The sequence below is a fragment of the Ornithorhynchus anatinus genome, chromosome 13 (genome assembly GCF_004115215.2).
Source record: "Ornithorhynchus anatinus isolate Pmale09 chromosome 13, mOrnAna1.pri.v4, whole genome shotgun sequence".
Classification (NCBI taxonomy): Eukaryota; Metazoa; Chordata; class Mammalia; order Monotremata; family Ornithorhynchidae; genus Ornithorhynchus; species Ornithorhynchus anatinus.
The window spans coordinates 796,486-819,491 of NC_041740.1; the positions used below are offsets into that span (position 1 = coordinate 796,486).

The window sequence follows — 23,006 nt, forward strand, 5'->3', positions numbered from 1 at the left end:
TTCTGATGGATGGGTTTTGGGGAACAGCCAAAGGAGCCCATTGGGCCTGTGCCAGCGACCATTTCTCCGATGTGCATAGGTGAGCCTGCATGCAGCACTGCCTTGCTTGACAACAACATACAAGAGGGTGTTCACCACTGCGTACTCACAATAGCGCAACCACAACAACGTACTTACAAGAGCACGCGCACATCAGCGGATTCACAAGAGCGTACTGCCAAGAGAGTACTCACAAATAAATGCTGGACTCATTGCCACCGATATCTGGAGACTGCAGCTTCTGCACCAGGATAACAATGATACCGATGAAGAGCACGAAGTTGATCTGGGGACAAAGGGGAGTGAAAGCTGAAGTAACACTTACCCCTGCCTTGGTTCCTCCCCAGAAGCAGCTCACCCAATCCACCATCCACCTCCACTAGTCCAAGGGCAAGTAGTTATTTCTGCCAGAGAAGGTGGCCAGGGCAGGGGGGCAAGGGGGTTGGATTTTGGTGCTTTCTACATTTCAGTAATTACTACTCTTTTCCCCTAGACAGTGGATAAGACTCCCCCAACCCAACCCACACTAGGGTACTGTGAGAGTGAGTGAGGCCTGGCGGGATCGGGGGGAGGGCACACAGCACCCCTGAGTCTCAAAGCTGTCCTGTGCTGTGACCACAGGCAGCATCTGGTGCCCTACCTGTTGTGTGCAGTGTGGGCCACTGGGCAGGACAGTGGGGATGGCTCAGTGTGGACCCTCACTGCTACTGCCAGCACAACTCCGGCTGGCAGTGGAACACAGCTCTCCCCTCTTCACCACTGGAGTCTGAGCCACTCACCCACAAGGCCAGAGAAGGACCCCCCCCCCCCCCACAACTTTGTGTTGATGGGCTCAGAGGGCATGTATCCAAAGGACTCTCAACATGGCCTTCCCACACACAGATTACAGCCCTTCTGACCAGGGCTGAGGGTCGGGGTCTCTCTGGCACTGTAAGTGTAAGACTCAACCATACTGTGGGTCACAGGATTCCTGACCTGGGCGAAGGGCTAGTGGGTGTGCGGGGGTTAGGGCAGGAAAAAAGAGGGTCCGAGCACTCAGTCCCAGCACTCATCTGGAGAGCTGGAAAAAAGCTCTGGAGGGTAATTACAACCATGGAGAACCCAGGGTCGAGGGTGGTTTGGACTCCAGGTGGCCACCCTCTCACTTCTCCCAGGAATGGGACGTACCATTATGGAGCCGACCACAGGACCCTTAATCACCCACCACAGCGCAGTGTTGTCATTCATGTCCCAGCAGCTGGACCGAGGGAGAGACACAGAGACAGAAAGACACAGAGAGGGGGGAGACAGACACCCACAGAGACCAACCAAGGTGGAGTAAAACCACAGACATGGAGAGGGGAGAGACAGACATTCACAGACACCAACAAAGGGGGGAGAAACACAGACACACAGAGAAGGGAGAGGCAGATACACACAGATATCGACAGAGCGGGGAGAAACATAGAAACACAAAGACAGCAAAACACAGAGACAGAACATGACAGGCAGAAAGACCGACAGAGACAGACAGAGAAATCCAAAAATGGGAGAGACATAGATAGGTAGAGATACACAAAGAAGGGAGAGACAGAGACCGAGAGGGCAACACAGAGCGAGGAAACAAGCAGAGAGACAGAGAGAAGAGTTAGAGAGAGAGAAAAACACAGAGAGACACAAAGATAGGCGAGACCAAGAGAAATTTAGAGGCAGGAAGAAAGGCACAGGCAGCCACAGAGATGGAAAAGACCAAGAGCAATACAGCGACAGGGAGAAAAAGACAGAGAGGCAAAGAGAGAGGAGCAACCACGAAGCAGAGAGAAAGGCACATCCAGAGAAAGAGTCAGAATTAGAGAGAGAAGTCAAGAGTCGAAGAGTCCAAGAGACCAAGAAAGAGGAGAGACAGGAAGCGACAGAGACAGAGACACAGAGAGGGTAGAGACAGAGAGACAGTCAACTCCAGAAACAGAGACAGACACAAAGAGAGTAGGCGTTATTACAGATCTGAGTGGGAAAGGGTCGGGAGTGATTCCTGAGGGCTGGTTCTGAGACCCTCAAGCCCCTCCTCAGTGCTCCCAAGACCGGCCGCTCTCCCCCCCCACCCCCCACCATGAGCCATGGCATTGCCCGAAGGGGTGCCTGAAGGGGTTCTGATTCTCTCAGTCCCCCAAATTCTGCCCTGTCAAAGAAGGTCTGGGAGACCAAAGGACTTGTGTTCTAATTCCAGCTCCGCCACTTATCTGCTGTGTGACCTTGGGCAAACCACTTTAATTTCTCTGTGCCTCAGTTATCTCATTTGTAAAATGGGATGGAGACTGTGATCCCCATGTGGGATCATAGATTGTGTCCAATCTGATTCATTTCCATCTACTGCAGACTTAGTTCAGTGCTTGGCACATAGTAAGTGTTTAACAAATACCATAAAAACAAGACTTCCTGGAAGAGGCAGGTGGGAAAAGGGCCGGGGGCAGGAAGGCAGTGTTGACTGGAAAAGGGATTGGGACATATGACAGTTGTGTTTTTTTCTGGGGCATCTGGAAACTGGAAAGGGGAAAGTGCTTGGGTGTACGTAAATGTGTGGGTGTGTGTGTGGGTGTGTGTGTACATGAAAATGTGCTTGCGTGTGTGTGTGCCCCTTGAGAGCACAGACTATGTTGCTTCTGTTATACTCGCCCAAGCTCTCAGTACAATGATTGGCACTCGGAAAGGACCAAATGTTGATTGATGGAAGGAAGGCTGCATGATGGGCAAGTTGATGAATAGGCAGCCCTACTCAGCTCTGGTTTGGATGGTGTCTTGACCAACCCTAGCCCAATCATTCAATCAGTATTATTTATTGAGTGCTTACTATTTGCAGGGTACTTTACTGTGCACTTGGGAGAGTACAATATAACCAAAAGGATACACCCGCTCCCTGCCCATGAAGAGCTTTCAGTCTAGACGAGGCAAAGAAGGGAGCTGAGAGGAGAGAAAGGAAACAGCGGGAAGGGGGCCTGGGTTCAGATCCCGGCAGGGACTCAGGCTTGGAGGACTCCAAGTCACCAGACCTCTCTGGGCCTGGAGAGCGGCATGTCCCAAGGAATGGAGGGGGAAAGAGGACATGTGCCAGGCTGGAAAATGGACGGCTGGGGGCTGGGGTCCAGAGGGTGGGGTCTAGACGTGGGGGGTACGCACCCAGTATCATCAAAGTGGAGCCTCAGGACTGCCCACACAGTCACGCAGATGGTCGGGGTCCCTGGAGATAAGAAACAGAAAGTCCATGACATCAACTCCCCCAGCCCACGTCTTCCCTCAACACAGACCCCATTCACCCCAATTCCACTTTCGGTCCCTTTCCTGGAGCTTCTGGAGATTCCCTGGACACAGATCTCATATTCAAAGCCTCCTGAAAGCCCAGCTCCTCAAGGAGGCTTTCCCCAACCAATCCCCAGCCCTGGTACTGCTTCCTGCGCATCTAGGACCAAATGTGGACATGTGATTTCTGACAGCCAGTCCACCCTGGGACCCCCTACTCTAGCTGGGTTCTCCCTCCCCTTTCTTCTGCCTGGAAATCATTTGTGACTGTCCGCTTCCCCAGTTCAATTGCAAGCTCCTTGAAGGCAGAAATCATGTGCCTTGATTCTGATGTATCCCGCCAAGCCCTCAGTGCTGGACTTTGAACCCAGTAGATGCACTGGATCCCTTCCCATACTTCTGTCCCTCCTGTGGCTCACTCAGTTGATCAATCAGTAATATTTACTGTGGGCTTACTGTGTGAAGAGCTTTGAACTAAGCGCTGGGGGAGTAAAATGGAAGCATGCTTATGTCTTTCAAACATGCTTATACATTATAGATTATAAATTAGTTATTTATATTAATGTCTGTCTGCCCCTCTAGACTGTAAGCTCATTGTGGGCAGAGAATGTGTCTATCAACTCTGTTGTACTCTCCCAAAAGCTTAGTATAATGCTCCACACATAGTAAGCACTCACTAAATACTGTTGATGATGATGAATGCAGCATGCCGTAGCGGATAGAGCACAGGCCTGAAAGTCCCAGGCCCTGGATTCTAATCCTAGCTCTGCCACTTGCCTTCAGTGTGACCTTGGGCAAGTCACTTAAATTCTCTGCCTCAGTTATCTCATCTTTAAAATGGATATTAAATTCTCCTCCCTCCGACTTAGACCGTGAGCCCCATGTGGGAGCGGGACTATGTCCAACCTGGTTAACTTGTATAATAATAATAATGTTGGTATTTGTTAAGCGCTTACCATGTGCCGAGCACTGTTCTAAGCGCTGGGGTTGACACAGGGGAATCAGATTGTCCCACGTGGGGCTCACAGTCTTAATCCCCATTTTACAGATGAGATAACTGAGGCACCGAGAAGTTAAGTGACTTGCCCAAAGTCACACAGCTGACAAGTGGCCGAGCCGGGATTTGAACCCATGACCTCTGACTCCAAAGCCCGTGCTCTTTCCACTGAGCCACGCTGCTTCTCTACCCCAGCTTGCTTGCTTGTAACTTGTATCTACCCCAGCTTGCTGGACATATAGTAAGCACTTAATAAATACCATTAAAAGAAAATCATCCCTGCCCTCAAGGATCTAATTGATCTCCCTTTTCTTTTCCCACCCCAGCCCTCTTCCTCCCCTTCTCAATTCCTCCCCCAGAAGCCAGTTCCCTCCCATCCCAACTCCCCTCTCCCCATCCCCTATCCCTCACAAGCCACTCCGTCCCACCCTGCCTCCCAGCAGCGGCGGCCTACCCCAACCGATGACGGTGTACCAGTAGAAGTATCTGCGCTCAGGGAAGAAGGTCTCCACCAGCAGAGTGAAGAGGTACAGTCCCTCGATGAAGAGCCAGAAGTAGTTGGACATGACGCAGTAGTGAAAGAAAACCATTACAGCCTTGCACTCCACCTGGACAAATGGACACGGACACCAGCAGGGGTGACCCATGCTGCCCTGGGGGACGAAGGGTGGGGGGAGGCCATGACGAGGTCAGGGGTCCGACTGGGCCAGGGATCACAGGAGGAAGTGGACCAGGGATAGGGGAAGGGGCTGAGCCGGGGAACCCGCCAGGGGGGAACGCACTGTGGAGACGAAGCAGTGATTGCTATTTTGCTCCGCGTACAGGATCCCGTCCTTGATGAAGACAGAGATGGCTCGCAGGATGAAGGAGACGAAGAGATTCATGTGGATGAAGTTTCGGGTGCAGTGAAGTTTCCTGGGAAAGAGCAGGGGGAGGATGAGCCAAGGGAAGCTGTGAGGGGGAGGGGGTGGAAAAGAACTCATCTTCCCACTCTGTCCTCCCCATGACTTTCCCATCACTATAGACAGCACCACCATCCTCCCTGACTCAAAAGCGCATAACCCAGAATTATTCTCGACCGAGTGCTCTCAGTCAACCCACGTATTCGATCTTTCATCACATCCTGTTAGTTCTGTGTTCACGACATCACTAAAATCCTCCCTTTTCTTTCCCTCCAAATTGCTATTACACTGATCAAAGCACTTATATTCTGCCTTGACTACTGTATCAACCTCCTTGCTGACCTCTCTGCCTCCTGTCTCTTTTCATTTCAGTCCATACTTCATTCTGCTGTCTAGATCATTTTTCTACAAAAACGTTCAATCCATATTTCCTCACTCCTCATGACTGCCCATCCACGTCTGATTCAAAGAGAAACTCCTCCCCATCGGCTTTAAATCACTCCATCAGCTTGTCCCATCCTACCTTACCTCTCTGACTACAACCAGATCCCATTAATTGATACTGAGAGTGAAAGAGGATGAATGGGAGGAGGGAAGATGAAAGGTGGGAGGGGTCAGAAAGAAGGGGGAAGCTCAAGGGGATGGAGCAGGGGGAGAGTGGAATCAACTCTCTAGGGCCTGGGGCACAGGTCCAGTCAAAGACTGGTGCTTCTGCCTCCTGAATGACCCTGGGTGCCTGCTGCTGGCTGCTCAACAAAATATCACCTGACTGATGGACACGTCTACCCTGAGAGGCAGCAAGCCTGGGAGGCAGGAGACCAGGGTTCCATTCTGACTTGGCAGTCTCTGTGACCTCAGGCAAGCCTCTAAACTGCTTCTGACACCTCAGGTTCTTCATTTCTACAAATAAAGAAAATCATCCCTCCCTCTTCCTCCCAGGAATGTTGTGAGGATGAAAGGAGACGTTGGAGGTTGAAAGGGTAATCAAATTGCAAGGCAAGTGGAAGAGATCATTTTGTTAGTGCCTGGGGGGCATGGAGAAAGCCCATCTGAGCGACCTTCAGTAGCAATGAACCAGCAGTTCTGGGTCATTAAAGAACAAAGATTGGTTGGCTGCAGGTCTCGTGGATGGATTCACAAGCAAGAGGACGAGGAAAATCCATTCATTTCAGGTCTGCCACCAGATTTCCACTCTTTCCATTGCCTGGTTTCTTCCAAGAGTTGGGCAGGAGGAGCTGGTCCCTCCTTCCCCATCAGCAGGCAATCCATCCCCACAGGGACTCATGCAGTCAACGGCAAGTTTAGAGAGGGTTGGGGAGATCCAGGGACTAGTGTCCATTTCTGGATTATTGGAGGAGCCATGGACTGACTGGGAAGATTCAGGAATGTTGGCTGGTCCGTGCTGGGTCACTGGGGGAGTGTGAGGGATGGAAAGGGGGCAGTCAAAGGTATGGGGTCAATGGGGCAGAGTCAGGGATGGAAAGAGGAGAATCAGGGATGTTGGATGGTCTATTCTTAACCACAAGGGTGACTAGTACACAGTTCCTCCCAGCACCCCAGAGCCCCTGTGAGAGACAGACTGCGGGAATGGCTGTCTGAGGGACTGGTCCACGTGGGCGCAGGCTCACCGGAAGCGGCATAGGATGACCATGGCGGTGGTGAGGGACACGAGGGACGTGCTGTAGCCCACAGTGTACAGCGCCTTGACAGACAGGTAGTAGTAATCCTGGAAGCGAGAGGCGGGTCACTGGACAAGCGCAGAGCTGTGGCCCAGCCTCCCCCCATAACTTGTGTCCACACCAGATTCCCCATTGCCCCACTGGCATTCTCCCTGACCTTGGCTGCCCCGACCAGGCACAAGTCTAGGGCTCAACATGGGAAAGGCTGGCCCAGACTCTGGTCACAGTTCTCCATCCTCTAGGTTCTCCCTTCAGGTCTACATGACCTGAATTCCCTACCTCCTCCCCTGAGACACCATTTGGAGCCCAGGCTCAGCTTGGCCTTGGGGAGTTTGGGGGCAGGAACATGTCTACCAACTCTGTTGTACTGTACTCTCCCAAGTGCTCGTTAAAGTCCAGTGCTCCGCACACAGAATGTGTTCTATATATATGACTGGTTGATTGATTGGAAATCTCTCAGACCCACAATGGAGAAGGAGCAGGAGGTGTGGGGCGGTGTCTTAATGTCCAGTTTTCTGTGATCCGGGTGGGGACATGTGGCATAGTGGTAAGAGAATGGGGTGAGTGATCATAAGATCTGAGTACAACTAATAGTTCTGATAAGAATAATAATAATATTGGTTAAGCAATATGTGCCAAACACTTTACTAAGCACTGGGGTAGATACAAGATAATCAGGTCAGAACCAACCCCTTTTCCACATGGGTCTTACAGCCTAAATAGGAGGGAGAATAGGTACTCAATACCCACTTGACAGATGAGGAGTGATTTGCCCAAGGTCGCACAGTGGAAAAGTGGTAAAGCCAGGATTAGAACCTTGATCCCGGCCTGCTGTGCAACCCTGGTCAACTCACTCAACCTCTCTTGATGTCAGATTCCTCACCTATACAATGGGGATAAAATCTGTGCCCTCCCTCTCTCTCAGACTGCAAACTCCATGGGTGACTGGGTATTCTGAATTGATCCCAGGCTTGGCACAGTGTGGAGTGCAATGCGATTGCTCAATACCCACAGAGATTAAATAAATCCCACCTGATTTTCCGATTCTGTTTCATTGACGTCGAAGCCGCAGGCATCAAAGTAGTGTGGGAAAGGTTCGGACCAGCCTTCATCAGTGCAGTTCCTGCTGACGAGCCCCATGTCTGTGGGAGAGGGACAGGGTCAGGGACCCAGCTGGCCGCCGGGACACTTGAGGAAGAGGAATAGGGCCAGATGGGGCTCCACTGCAGCAGCCAGAGGAAGGTTAGACAGAAGAAGGAACTTCCCAGAGGTAAGGGTTTGTCTTCGGGGCAGGGGAAGTCAGACAGAGCAGTGGCTGTTCCAGGAGATGGTTGGGATCTGAGTCTGCCTGCTCTGATAGGATAGTCCTTTCCCCACCTGGAAGCAGGGGGCTGGATCCAATAACCCCATGGTCCCTCCTAGCTCTATCAGGCACACTTCTTGCAATCCCAAGGTTTTCGAGCTTCTCTCTCTGACAGAGAATTCCCCACGACACACATGCCTCTCTGCCATCTACCCCGTCACTTGACCTGATTTTTCCCTAGGCCTCGGCCTAGGGAAGGGACAGAGGGTTAGGGGGCTGGGAGCCCACCTGGAAGGGAAGGAGATGGGGGCTGGGACACCCCTTCCCGGAGGGTGGGTGGGGTTGGGGCTCCATCTCTCAAAGGGGAAGGGGGCAAATAGGCGCTGGGGCTCCTTCTCCCTGAAGGGGCTTGGGAGTGAGGTGCTGGAGTTCCATCCCCAGGATGGGGTGGGCTCTGGTCCTGGACACGGCATGGGCTTCTGGGGCATAGCAGGGGTCTTGGGTGGCACCAGGGATTTGACTGTGGGTCTGAGCACCAGCTGTGAGAGCCAGCGAATCCCGAGGAGGGTCTGGGGGCATTGCTGGGCCCGCAACTCGGCCAGGAGAGGAGAGAACCTGGTTCAGAACCACAACATCTCTGCTTACCCGACGAATCTGGGCTCAGGTTGTCTTCGGATTCGAAGTCGCCTGCATAGCACGGAAACACCCGAGCGGAGTGGATGGCCTCGGTCATGGGGGGAATAAACGAGTCTTGCCCCCCACCCACCCCAACCGTATGGAAGCATAATGGCAGGGGCAGGAAAGGGGAGGGGGAGACCCGGGGAGATCTGGGAATGGGAGGGGGGATTCTGGGAGGGGCGGGGCCCTGCCCAGGACCCGTCTCAGGCCCCTCTGCCTGGGTGGGTTAGGCTGCGAACCCCCCGGGCCGCAGGGGACGGACAGAGAACCCGGCCCAGCAGACCTAGGAAGGAGAGACAGGGGGCGAGGCCTGCAGAAGGAGCGTGGCCGAAACAGGGGCAGGGGCAGAGAGCTCAGCCCAAAGAGAGCAATGGGGCCAAGAAGGGGTGGGGCCGAGTCAGTCGGGGGCGGGGCAGACGGCTGACAGCCGCCACTTACCCAAGTGCGTCTGGCTGAAGGTGTCCACGCCCCATCCTGAAACACAAATAGGGTTGCAGATAAGACTCGCCCGCTGCTTCTGGCGGAACCGTCCTCGCTCTCTGTCCCCTAGCCTTTCTCACGAACGAGTGAGGCTATTGCCTGCACCACTCCCATTCCCCGGCCTGGCTGGGCTCTGTTTCCACCGGCCCAAGCCAGGTGGGACTCAACATGAAAAGCGTCCCAGCAGCAGGGCGAAGGTTGGGGGACTCAAGTTAAGTTCCAGGCTGGTGAGACCTTCTGCACCCTTCCCCTGCTAGCCCCGGCTCCTGGACCCAGCACCGTTCTGGAGCCCGAGGGTTGTGGAAGGAAGGAAATGTGTGGAGGCAGACAGCGTGGAGGCTGATGCGGGAGTCAAGGCGGGCTACGATAAGAGCTGAGATCAGGTTGGATGTGGAGTCGGGAGTGTTGGGTGGTCCGTATTGGGTTGACTTGACTCTCTTCTCTCCAACCCTGACTCTCCCTTAGTGACCCAATACGGACCACTAAGGGAGAGTCAGGGTTGGAGAGAAGAGAGTCAAGGGTGTTGAATGATCTGGACAGAGTCACTGGGGGAAAGTCAGGTATGGAGGGGGAGAGTCAGGAGTGTTGAATAGTCCGTGCTGGGTCACTGGGGGGGGGGGGTCACCCAAGGGGTGGTTGGATGGTGTGTCCGGGACGTTAACTAGCGTACTGTTCCTCCCAGTATCGTTCTGAATCCCCCGTTGAAGGCAGAATCTTGGGAGCCTGACCGGGGAGTGGGTTTCCCGGGGGTTGATGATGGTCCTTGACGGATAATAATTCTGGTATTTGTTAAGTACTTACTATGTGCTAAAAACTATATTAAGGGCCGGGATGGATACAAGCAAATTGGGTGGGACCCGTTCCCTGTCCCAAGTGGGGCTCACGGTCTCAATCTCCATTATACAGCTGAGGCACAGAGAAGTGAAATGACATGCCCAGGGTCACTCAGCAGACATGTGGAGGATCCGGGATTAGAACCCATAACCTTCGGACTCCCAGGCACTTGTTCTCAATCCACTGTGCCACGCTGCTTGTTACTATGTGCCATGCTTCTTCTCCGCATGGACTCCAGATGGACCCCAGAGACGAGTTAACTTGATTATCCCAAAGGTTGCTCCCAGAGAATACCCTGGGATTTGCCGTTCGTTGATTCCCCTTTTCGGAGTGGCGGGGTTTGTGTAGGAAAGGCTCCCGCGTTTTTGACTCCCCCGAAGAAACGAGGACAGGACCCACGGAGCGAACTCGCCGAACCCCCTGCGGCCAGCAGGTGGCAGCATTGGGCTGGAGCTGCGGAAAGCGGACAGGCCCCCGCCCCCCCGGACCAACCGTTTCTCCTGCTTTTTTTTTTAAAAAATGTATTTCTTAAGCGCTTACTATGGGCCAGAAACTGTACCAAGCACTGGGGGGTGATGCAAGCTCATCAAGTGGGAGTTGGGGTGGGGGCGGTTTTACCTTCCTCCGAATTGACGATCCTGAAGAGCGCAGGGCAGCTTACGATGACCATCTCGCCCACTCCAGCTGGCTTCCAGCAGGTGATGTTGTCCCACATGCCAGGGCAACCTGCGGGGGGCCCAGAGAGGGGCTGGGGAGGAAGGCCTGGCCTCCCAACTGTTTCCTCAGGATCCCCGGCCAATCCCAGGATGTTCCGGTGCCCACGGTCTGGCTGGTAGCCCAGAGTTCACCTACCCCCACCCACTGAGCCACCCATCCAGCAAGAACTAAACACCCATATGGGGGGGGGTGTGACTTCTGGCTGAGGACATTCATACAAAGAAGCTAGCAGGACCAACCCACCCCAGGGTGGCCCTGGCTCTTCCGTCGGTCAATGCTAGTGCGGTTCTCTGCAGCCTGTGGTGTAGGGAGCTGGATGGTATCGGCAGGGGCCTGCATCCAGGTGCGGGCATCTCATCATTCTCCCTCGAGTCAGAGTCTCCCGCTTCCACATCCATCTCTTGCCCCTGCCACTGCCAAGGAAGGCGTGGGAGACCCCAGTTTTCATTTTAATACACTGTTATCACCACCAGAAATACAGATGACGCATCTACCGTGTGCACGGAACAGTATACCAGTCATCTACTATGTGCAGAGTGCCGTACCACGGTGCCTACTGTGTGGAGAGTGGGGAAGTGGACCTTTACTTAGTGCATGGAACCCAATACTTCTATATGGAGCACTTAAACGAGCACCTACTATATTCAGAGCACTGTATTACTCATCTTATGCACGCAGAGCACCGTACCAAGGGCCAGCTATATGCACACCACTGCACCAGGTACCAAAGTGTGCAGAGCATTGTACCGGTCACCTACTATATGCAGAACACTGTACTACAGAACCCAGTAGTTGTCTGCTGTGTGCAGAGAGCTGTACCAGGCCACCTCTTGTGTACTGGTGTGGAACATGTAAGCATTTCAAATCGCAACTCACACATGCTCCCACTTAGTTTCTCAATTTCGATCCTATCCCCACTGCCCTGGCAGCTCTTCATACTGTGATGTATGCATCACTTTAAGGTCACGCTCGCCGAGAGGAGTCACAGCGGAGAAAAGGCCGTGGCTATAAGGTCACGATCACCGAGAGAAGTCACAGTGTAGGAAAGGCCATAGCTACAAGGTCACGCTCATCAAGATGAGTCACAGCAGAGGAAAGGTCATAGCTACAAAGTCACGCTTCCCAAGAGGTGTCACAGAGGAGAGGTCACTGATATGAGGTCACGTTCGTCGAAGAATCACAGAAGAGAGTCTCTGAGCTCTGAGATGCTATGGGGTCAGACGTGGAGACGAGTGACATGGGCAGACTACTCCATCTCCATCTTGTCCAGGACCTCAGTGTCCCAGGCATCTCCTATACTCACTGTGCAGGACAGGGAAAAACCACCTGACCCAAGCAGTTAATGATAAATTCTAACAATTGTTTTGAGATTTACCAAGCTCTCACTCTGGGCCAAGCACAGTGCTGAGTGCTGAGGCAGATACTGGAGAATCAGTTCAGACACAGTACCTGTCCCCCCACAGGCCCCCCAGACTAAGAGGGACTCATACCCTTATTGTACAGAGGAGGAAAATGAGGCTCCGAGAGGTTAAGGGACAGGCCTAAGGCAGCACAGCAACCAGGGCAAAGTTAGGGCTAGAAGCTGGGTTTTCTGACTCTCAGCTCAATTGTCTTTCTGCGCTACCCCCATCTGGATTTTCCAGGGGAGGTCTAGAGACAGAGGGAGACTCGACCCTGATTTAGGGAGGGCCAAACCGGCCAAACTCCAGGTTAAGGGGGAATGTGTCCAGCAAGAAGAGAAGTTGTCCAATTCCATTCCCTTGGCCGGCAATATTTTGCTGGGGGTTGTATCCTTCCAAGGACCTCACTATGTAATCCTCACAGTGCTCCTGTTACCTGGCAGGAAGGAGAGGAGGGATGGAATTATCATCACGCCGGGTTACTATAGAGCAGAGGTCTGAGACTCGCTCAGGAGACAAGACTCCTGGTACTGGTGTGAGATATGTGGCCTGAGCTGATCAACCAATCGACCTGCATTGTTCCTTGAGCACCTAACACCTGCAGAACTCTATATTAAGTGCGTGGGAGATAACAATTAGTACCTGCCCTCAGAGGATTTTACAGTCTAGTGGGGGAGCCAGAAACTGAAAGAATTTATGGATAGGAGGAAGGTGAAGCGACACTGTGCAAATCATTTTAATGTAGCCTTGCAAATAAGAACCTGAAGGAAACCAGCCTGGGTTGGCCAGCAAGCAAACCTCACCTGCATCAATAGGGGACTCACTGCCGTGCCAAGCAGCTGTTCGCCAGGCAAACGTCAAAGTACCCAATTCCCTTGAGGGCTCTGCTGGCCAGCCCAACTCCTAACACAGCAGATGATTCAGACTTTATATGTTTCCAAGACCAATAAATCCATTTCTCCATGAGAAGGACGGGAAGGAAATGGGAACCTATGATTCCTAGGAGGGTTGGGGAGGTTGTGAGGGATCATGTCCTCACCTGCTTTTAATCTTGGGAATTTTCCAAAAATAAAGTCTGGGGGTGGGGTGGAGGCGGAGAGCAGCAGGCCAAAAGGAATGAGCCCTTTTTAGCTCGGTCATTTCTGTAACAGAGACTAAGCATCAGGCAGCCTGGACAAAAAGCTTGAAGCAGGAGACCAAGAGGGAAGAGAAAGGAAGCCCCGGCCTGGGACACACCAAGTATGGGAATGAACAGGGATCGGGGTGGGGGAAACTGATGCTAAAGGGTTGATCTTTTTTCAGAAGCCAGTCAGCCCGCCAGACCTTTGCTGCCTCTGGCCAAGAAAGCCCTCCCTCTTCCTATCCAACAGACATTCACTCTCCACCTTCAAAGTCTTATTAAAAACATATGTCCTCCAAGAGGCCTTCCCTGACTAAGCCCTCATTTCCTCTTTTCCCACTCACTTCTGTCTCACCCTTACATTTGGACTTGCACCCTTCATTCACCCCTCCCTCACCCCTCCCTCAGGCCCACCAACACTTATGTCCATATCCATAATTTCTTTCTCCTATTGTCTGCCTCCCTTTCTAGACTGTAAGCTCACTGTGAGCAGAGACTGTATCTACCAACTTTGTAGTACTCTTCCAAGTGCTCGGTGCAGGGCTCTGCACACAGTAAGCACCCAATAAATATGACTGATTGATTAATTAGGAACACCTCTCTGAAGTTCCCTTTGAGGCTGGGGTCCCCAGAGAATCCAGAAGCACTTTCCCCTCCCCAGCCCCAGGTGGGGACTTGGAGTGGTCTTACTTCATGCAAGGGCTGGAATCTCTTAATAGGTACATAGCATGCATATTCAATGACACTTATTCCGCGCTCTCTCTGTCCCTAGCACTCTGCTTGGCACACAGTCTCGTAGTCTATCATCTGGGTACAGCAGAGTTCTCATCCCCATTTTCCAGAGCAGGAAATAGAGGCCAAAAGAGGTTGAGGGACTTGCCCAGTGTCAAACAGCAGACTGGGCTTGGAGGCAGGACTGAGCATTTGCTTGAGAGTCAGAGAACCTGGTTCTAATCCTGGCTCTGCGACCTTGGGCACATCACTTCACTTCTCTGTGCCTCAGTTACCTCATCTGTAAAATGGGGAGTGTGAGCCCTAGGTTGGACAGGGACTGTATTTGACACAATTATCTTGTATCTACTCCAGTACTTAGTATAGTGCCTGGCACATAGTAAGCACTTAAATATTACAATTATTATTATTATTATTAACAGCGAGGGTCTCCCTCTCCTCGACCCCAGGCTCCAGCCCCTAGCCCACTACGATGCCTCACTGCTGACTGAGGGCCCTATCTGAGAAGGACTGAAGAAGCCAGATAAGGGGAGGCGGAGGGCATCCAGGGGTTCAGGTCTACCAGATTGTCTCTGTTGCCGAACTGTACATTCTAAGTGCTTAGTACAGTGCTCTGCATACAGTAAGCACTCAATAAATGCAATCGAATGAATGGCAACTCACTTTTCTCCAATCCTACTGTGGCACTGGAGAGAATGGAATTAAAGTCATGCTCTCCAAAAACCACCTTTTTACCTTTTCTTTCCCCAACCTCGTCCCATGAGTTCTCTCACCTCCCCCAGTCACAGAGGATCTTGGGGGCTCCCACTCTTGGCCTGGATTGTGTCCAGACCACCGGCAGACTACAGAGAGCAGTCCTGAGGGTGTCTCTATTAATTGAGCTTAGGTTGGATGTGATAGCCCCATTTAGGCAGCTCCATTTAATTGTGCTTCAGGGTCATTAATTATTCAAACCAATATTGCATTTAGGGAGGGCCCAGCAACAGGGGCAGGAGCCAGAGCCCTTGGTAGGGGCCTACAGGCTGGCCAGAAACAGCAAGCTTGTTTTGTTTTAAATGGTATTTATGAAGTGCTTACTATGTGCTAGGCACTATATTAGGCACTGGGTTAGATACTAGCAAATCGGTTGGACACAGTCCCCGTCCCACGTGGATCACACAGTCTCAATCCCCATTTTACTGATGAGGTAGCTGAGGCATCGAGAAGTGAAGTGACTTGCCCGAGGTCATATGGTCGACAAGTGGAGGAGCCAGGATTAGAACCCATGGCCTTCTGACTCTCAGGACCAAGCTCTATCATCTGTGCCATGCTGCTTCTCGCTTGTTCAGACACTTAGGCCAGAGCGGGAGCACCCTAAATTAGACACCTCAAAATGCACTCTCATCTTCCTTCTCCTTCCCATCAACACTGAGGCTCCTAGTAAGTGGTGCCCTAGCCTGGTAACTGGCAGGCAGGGTGGGGAGGAGATAGGGTCCCTGCCCTTGAGGAGCTGCCAATAGATTAATAATAATAATTTTGGTATTTAATTGCTTACTATGTGCCAGGTACTGTACTAAGGGCTTAGTACAGTGCTCTGCACACAATAAGAGCTCAATAAATACGGTTGAAGTGCTGGGGTGGATACATGCAATTGGACACAGTCCATGTTCCACATGGGGCTCACAGTCTTCACCCCCATTTTACAGACGAGGTAACTAAGGCACCCTCTCAGAGTCACACCTGGAGAGTTCCAGTACTCTACCAGTCTGGACTACGGAAGGGAAAGTCAAACGGAGTCCTACCCATTCCATTCCCAGCTTGGGCAGTGGCTAGCGAGTGGCAGGCAATCTGCTACAAGTCAAAACTCACCTGTGCCGGGCAGCAGCGGCATGGGAGAGAGTGGAGGGTGGCGACTCAAGTTTACTGCACAGAAGGAGGCAATGGTAAACCACTTCTGTATTTTTACCAAGAAAACTATGGATACACTAACAGAATGGTTGCAGTTGGAAGTGGGGCGTTCTGGGAGAGATGTATCCATGGTGTTGCTACGGGTTAAAGACGATTCGACAGCATAAGACAAGGCAACTAAGACACATATTTCCTACACAAACCAGCCCCACTCATTTCACTCTTCTATTACCGACCTAATCACTGTACCTCGATATTGGCTATCTCGCTGCCAACCCCTTGCCCGTGTCAGCTCTCTGGCATGGAACTTCCTCCCCTTTCAAATCTGACAGAGCATCACTCTTCCCATCTTCAAAACCCTACTGAAATCACATATCCTGCAAAAGACTAACCCCGACTAAGCCCTCATTTCTGCACTTGAGATCCTCTTAAGCAAGCAATCATATTTATTGAGCACTGTGTGCACTGCACTATATAAGTGTTTGGCCGAGTATAATATAACAGAGTTGGGAGATGATACATTCCCTGCCCACAACAAGCTTCAGTCTGAAAGGGGAAGCACTTTGCCCTTTGATAGTCAACTCTCTTTTTTGTACACACCCATCTGTAATTTATATTAATGGGTATCTCCCCTTCTAGTCTGCAAGCTCCTTGTGGGCAGGGATCGTATCTATAAACTCTGTTTCGTTGTACTCTCAATTGCTTAGTACGGTACTCTGCACACAGTAATTGCTCAGTAAAGAAGCCATGTTGCTTGGTGGTTAGAGCACAGGCCTGGGAGTCAAAAGGACTTGGGGTCTAACCCTATCACTTGTCTCTGTTTGATGTTGGGCAAGTCACTTAACTTATTGTCTGTCTCTCCCTCTAGACTGTAAGCTTGTCATGGGCAGGGAACCCGTCTGCCAATTCTGTTGTACTGTACTTTCCCAAGTATTTAGTACAGGGCTCTGCATATAGCAAGTGTTCAATAAACATAATTGATTGCTTGATAGATTGATTCTTTATGTCTCGTTACTTCATCTGTAAAATGGGGTTTCAGGCTGTGAGCCTGTGACACCTGGACTGTGTCCAACCTGATTAGCTTTTATTTACTCCAGCTTTGTGTACAGTGCCTGGTGAGCAGTAAACACTTAACAAATACCATAAAAAAATAATTCATTGATTGGACAGACTACGAGCCCCTTGTGGGACAGTGATTGGGAATGGCGCAAGTATTCCGTAGCTACTCCAGTGGTCATCCCAGAGTTACATCCAGAACAAGCCCTGACCATTACTATTGAAACACCTGGAGACCCAGTTTTTATGCATCTAGCAGTGCATAGCCCCCCAGAAGGGGAGGAAGAGTTCAGAGAGAAGGCAATGTACAGTTTTCCTGAGTGGATAATCCACCAAATGGATAATCAAACCACGGGCAGAGGATGGAGGGTCAATGGAAGAATGGGTTTGGAGTTTTCCAGCTGCCAATAATAATAATGGTATTGGTTAAGAGCTTACTGTGTTCTAAGCGATGGGATAGCTACAAGATTATCAGGTCAGAGACAGTCCCTGTTCCATTTGGGGCTCACAATTTAGGTAAGAGAGAGAGAAAGCAAACTGAAGAACAGAAAGGTTAAGTGATTTGTCCAAGGTCACATAGCAGACAAGTGTCAGAGCTAGAGTAGAACCCAGGTCCTCTGACTCCCAGACCAGGGGTCCCCCTCCACAGGGCCATGCTGATTCTCGAGCTGGATCCTCAAGTTGGCTCTTCCACCCTGGACTCTCCCGGGAGGAAAATGAATGAAAACATTTCTCTTCGCGGCAGGGCTAGTGGAAGCAGGTCTTGGAAGGGGCCAGACCAAGGCCTTCGGAGGGGCTCCTTTCAATCTGGCCAGCGAGGTCTTGATGGGGCAGGGTCGTTGGGGGGGCGGGGGTGTCTGGGGAGCGGAGCAAGGAGTCCTTTCTCCGGTGAATAACTCCACGGCCTCCTCCGGGCAGCCCACCGGGAGCCTCTTCCCTTTTCCCTCCGCCTTGAAACCCTCCCGGGACTCCTCAGGGTACCGCAGTTCTCTCCCAATCCCCGCTGAACTGGAATCTCGTTAGGGACAGGGACCGTGTCAGCTAATTCTGTTGTACTATACTCTCCCAAGCGCTCAGTACAGTGCTCTGCACAGAGTAAGCGCTCAATAAATACCACTGATCGAGTGATGCGCAAAAAGGGTACTCTACTTCCTGAGGGGGGGGGGGCTTCCCTGGGCTTAGCGCGAATCCTCCCCCACTCCATCCCTTCCTCCATGGAAAACCTGCATCTGTTTCAGAGGGATGAAGAAAATCGCGGGGGGAAGGGAGAGGAACAAGAGGTGTTTAGAAGGGAGGAGGGAGCTGGGAACGGGAAGCGGTGGAAAAATTAAGCGAGGGGAAGGAGGGGGAGGGATGCGGAGAGAGCGGGAGAGAGGAGGGGAGAGTGGAAAATGAGGCAGAGGAGCGCAAAGGCGGAGGTAATCAGGATAAACTGGATGGCAGAAGAGCAGGGAGACGAATAGGGGGAGAGATTAGGTTGGGGGAAAAAAGAGGGCCACCCGCACATAGCCACCATCACCAAAAGGCATTTTCTCCGGCAGCCCCAGTGCCAGCAGGCAGGGGTTAAGGGGCTTCCTCCGGGGCGACCCCGGCCCCCTCAGCCCCACCCGCGGACCCCCTTGGTGGTCGCCGGCCAGCCCCCGGCCCCGGGGAAGACCCCTACTCCATCTTAGCCCTGCCTCCACGGCGCCTGCGCCTGCAAAATGGTCTCTCCCCGCCCGCGCAACGACAGCTCCCATCCCGCACACCGAACGGCGGAGCGCAGCCCGCACCCTTCCCATCCCCGGCCGCCTCGAACGCTTCGCACCCTCAAACGGACGATCGCCCTTCCCCGCCCCAGGGATGCTCTCCACGCTCTTCCTACATCGTCCAGCTGACTTTTGTGCGACTTCTCCCAGCCCTGTTCTGCCAGGAAGCCTTCCCGGATTAAGCAGACCCAAGCCTCCACTCCCTCCTTCACCCCTCCCTGCTTGGAGGTCACCGGGAACGGTCGGGATAAAATCTTGTGTGGGGTTGACGCCAGATCTCCACCACTAAAATTCGAGCTTTCTTCCCCAGACCAGATTTCACCCTCAGCATATATCAACCCTTTGAGGGCAGGGACCTGGTTTTTCTTCTCTGTCCACGCACTCGGCACCGAGTGAGTGCATATGTGTGTGTCTGCCTGTCTCTCCATCAGACTTGACAGTCCCTCGAGGAGAGGGAGCATGTGGCTTTGAACTCTGAGCCTCTCATCTAGTCCCAGCACCCTCCAGATTTTGTTTTTATTTGGCGTATTTGGCCTTGTGTTTTATCCTGTCTTAGGGTTGTGTTGCTTCATTACTCCAGGGGTGTCTATTTCCAGTCTTTATATTCTTAGTCTGTGAGTCCACCCTCCCTCTGAACTCCCCCTCCAGAGACAGAGACAGGGTATAATTCTTACTTGCAAATTATTTCCCAGGACTTATTAAAATAATAATAATTATTATGGTGTTTCTTAAGCGCTTACTCTGTGCCAAGCACAGATCTAACCACTTGGATAGATACAAGGTAATCAGATTGGACACAGACCCTGTCCCACATGGGAATCACAGTCTCAATCCCTATTTCCAGATGAGGTAACTGAGGCACAGCGAAGTTAATTGCCATGCCTAAAGTCACACAGCAGCCAAGTGGAGGAGCTGGGATTAGAATCCACAATCTCTGAGTCCCAAACCAATGCTCTTGCCACTAGGCCATGCTGCTTACTATCAGTTTTTCAATCAATATTTACTGAGTGTTTACTGTGTGCAGAGCATTGTACTAAGCGCTTGGGAGAGTACAATACAACCGAGTTGGTAGATGCGTTTCTTTGCCAGCAACGAACTTACAGTCCAGAGATGGGTAAAGTGTTCTTCACACAGTAAGTGCTTAAGAAATACTGTTCTCCTCCTCCTCTCTTTACTTCTCCCTCATTGCCCAACAAAGTATGTTACATATGTGTGTATATGTGAGGTATTTTGTTAAGCACTTATTACATACCAAGCACTGTACTAAGTGCTAGGGTAGATGCAAGATAACCAGGTACCATATGGGGGGGGGGTCACAATCTAAATAGGAGGAAGAACAGGTACTGCATCCCCACTTCAGAGGTGAAAGAAATGAGGCACAGAGAAGTTCAGTGACATGCCCGAAGTCACACAGCAGGCAAGTGTTGGAGCTGGGATTGGAACCCAGGGCCTCTGTCTCCTAGCCCCATGTTCTTTTCATAAGGCCACTCTGCTGCTGTGCGTTTGTATGGGTTGGGAGGAGGGTGACAGCCTCTCGAGGGCAAAGAATATGTCTCTTCCGGCACCCAGAACAGTGTGTAGGTGTCTATGTGTGTCCTGTGTCCCCATCAGACTGGCAGACCCTGGAGGGCAGAGGCCAAGTCTTCTCCCTGTGTTTCCCCCACCAATTCCTTCTCCTCCCTGTCCTGACAGCTGGGCCCGTAGGTGGCTGTGGTGCAGGGGAAACCGTTTAACAAGGACTCCAGCAGCTGCTCCTGTCACTAACCCTGTTCTTATTTCCTGCACACTAACAAGGAGGTAATGCACTCACGATGTAGAAGAGAAAACTGGATCAGTAGAGAGAGAGAGAGGGGGAAAAAAGTCACATTTGACATAGATGGTTGTGGTCCGAGAGCAGGGGGGGTCACCAGCGGAGCAAAAATCCTGGCCAAACAGAATAACCCCTCAGGGGGATCTGAGTGGGGTGCTCTCTTGGGGGCACCTCTCTCTCTTCAAACACAGCCGGCTAAAGCACCGGGAGTTTTCAGAAAACCAGGATTTTTCAGAGCTGCCCCAACTACATTCCTTGTCATCACATCCTCAGTTCCTGAGTGGGGACACAAACCCCCAGATTTGCCAAATAGAGCTCCACACTAGCGTGAGTCCTTCTGCTTGCCGGATTTGGGGGACTCTATTTTGGCTTTTCCATAAGGAACTCACAGCTTAGAGGAGCAGAATGTGAGCAGAGTCCAGGCAAGAGACGTTTGACATTGTATGTGGCCCCAGGGGCAGCTCAGATCACAAATCCACAGAAAATCCCCCTTCCCAACCTTGTTTCTGCCCAATGCCTCTCCCACCCATGGAAGTAGGCAAAGAACCAAGATGGCAAATTTAACAATCATCTCCTCTCTCCCCACCCACTCTAATGTAGTAGGGCAAATGAATGGCCATCAAGCCCTACCACCTGAATTATCCTTTAGCTGGATTATCCACTTCCAGATGGATGATCCCCCAGCACCCCTAGATAATGGAGAGCTGGTTACACACGGATGAGTAGAGACACATCTTGAGCCTGCAGGCTAGATGCTCTAAGGATGACTCCCTCCCCACACCTCGGGCAGTAGGGCCCTACCCAGACCCCATAAAGCTGAACCCCAGACCCCAACTATGGCCTCTTACCTGGAGAAGACTCATTGATGCCGATTAGAGCTGTGAGTCTCTGGATCTTCTCCAAACAGATTTCCTGCTCCTTCCTGAAGATGCAGTCCGAGTGTGTGGTGGCCACCTGTGGGGCGACGGGCATCACAGGACCTGGATAGTCACTGGACGACCCCTCTCCTGGCCGGACACGCATTGGCCAGCCCTTAGTCATCCGGCAGGGGCTGGGCCCCCCGGCTGGCTCGGTGGGGGCGGGAGGGGCATTAGATGGTCAGCACTTCAAACATGGGAGGGGAGATGGGCAGACCTTCATCCTGCACATGCAAAACTGCTTCCTTTGGGGACCCTATCCCAGAGGGTGGGCTGGGGAGGTGCGGGCAGGGGCAGGGGGCTGCTTCTCTGAATTTTGCCATCAGCTCTGGATTGCACCTGCCTTCTGCCAACTTCCTCAGCAGGTGCGCTCTGTCAGCCTTTCACTGGCTAGGGAGCATTAGCTTCATTTCAGCCCCTCAGCTCACTTAGAGCTGGCAAGAGGGAGGGCGGAGTCATCATCTCGTAAATACATGCCCCATCTCCCCCTGCCCATAGTCCTTGCCCCCCTCAAACCCATCTGGGCTGACAGCTTCCCTGGAAGACCATGGGGTCCATCTTCACATAGTGCCCAGAGCCGAGGCCCAGAGAGGTTAAGCAACTTTCCCAAGGTCACAAAACCATAAAGAGATGATTGTGGAGCCAGAATCCTGCACCTCCAATCTCCCTTACGATTCTCCCAGCTTGGAAAGGTGCACATAGACTTGTGAAGGTTGTGGGGGCTCTGGGTGAGGAGGGTGGGGAACAGGGATGGAGCACTCAAGCAGTCCACGTGCTGTCCAAAGCTCCCCACAACAATGAGTCCCAGGCAAGGGGGTCAGGCAAGCCAGGCAGTGGAGCCAGGCATAGGAGCTGGGTGCTAAGCAGGGGAAGTGGGGAGGGGAGTCCGGCAGAAAAGCTGGACACCAGTTAACCAAGACCAGTTAACCAGTTAACCAAGACCAGTTAATCAAGCCTGGCAGGAGAGCTGAATGACAGGGAGCCTGGGCAAGGGGACCAGGTGTTAGGCTAGAAAGGGCAGCTGGATGCCAGGTGGGCCAGATAGGGAACCCAGACTCCAGGTGAGTTGGACAGGGAAGCCGGTTTCCAAGTGGGCCCAGCAGGGGAGATGGACTCCAGGTGGGCCAGGCAAAGGATCTGGACGCCAGGCAGGGGCACTAGGCTCGGGAACTGAAACCTAAGAACCAGGCAGCTGGGGTGAAGGGCACAGTCAGGAAAGAGAAGAAGAGTGTCAACTAAGCTTTGCCCATGGTCTCACAATCACAAATACAGCCATAATTACACACATGTACACAAAGTTGCCCATTCTCCCTTTCACCTGCACAGAGAAGCATAAACACTTGCATACACGTGTATAAACACAGACACACTTTCACACTAATAATCCTAACACTTATAACAGTTGTGCTGGTCTTCCTCTTATCTTTTATGTAC

General features: G+C 52.1%; 1 protein-coding gene across 6 annotated transcripts in view; it reads right to left on the bottom strand.

Annotated features, from left to right (window-relative positions):
- ADCYAP1R1 (ADCYAP receptor type I) overlaps positions 1 to 23,006 on the bottom strand; it is a 50,048-nt gene that overhangs the window by 13,027 nt on the left and 14,015 nt on the right. For all 6 annotated transcript variants that reach the window (XM_029077867.2, XM_029077866.2, XM_029077865.2 and 3 more), the window contains exons 4-14: positions 21,504 to 21,609; positions 10,804 to 10,911; positions 9,310 to 9,345; positions 8,839 to 8,880; positions 7,923 to 8,032; positions 6,840 to 6,937; positions 5,092 to 5,224; positions 4,764 to 4,917; positions 3,193 to 3,253; positions 1,207 to 1,276; positions 234 to 325 (exon numbers count right to left, since the gene is read on the bottom strand). In XM_029077867.2, the coding sequence (XP_028933700.1) occupies positions 234 to 325; positions 1,207 to 1,276; positions 3,193 to 3,253; positions 4,764 to 4,917; positions 5,092 to 5,224; positions 6,840 to 6,937; positions 7,923 to 8,032; positions 8,839 to 8,880; positions 9,310 to 9,345; positions 10,804 to 10,911; positions 21,504 to 21,609 (1,010 nt within the window). The remainder of the gene's footprint in view (positions 1 to 233; positions 326 to 1,206; positions 1,277 to 3,192; positions 3,254 to 4,763; positions 4,918 to 5,091; positions 5,225 to 6,839; positions 6,938 to 7,922; positions 8,033 to 8,838; positions 8,881 to 9,309; positions 9,346 to 10,803; positions 10,912 to 21,503; positions 21,610 to 23,006) is intronic.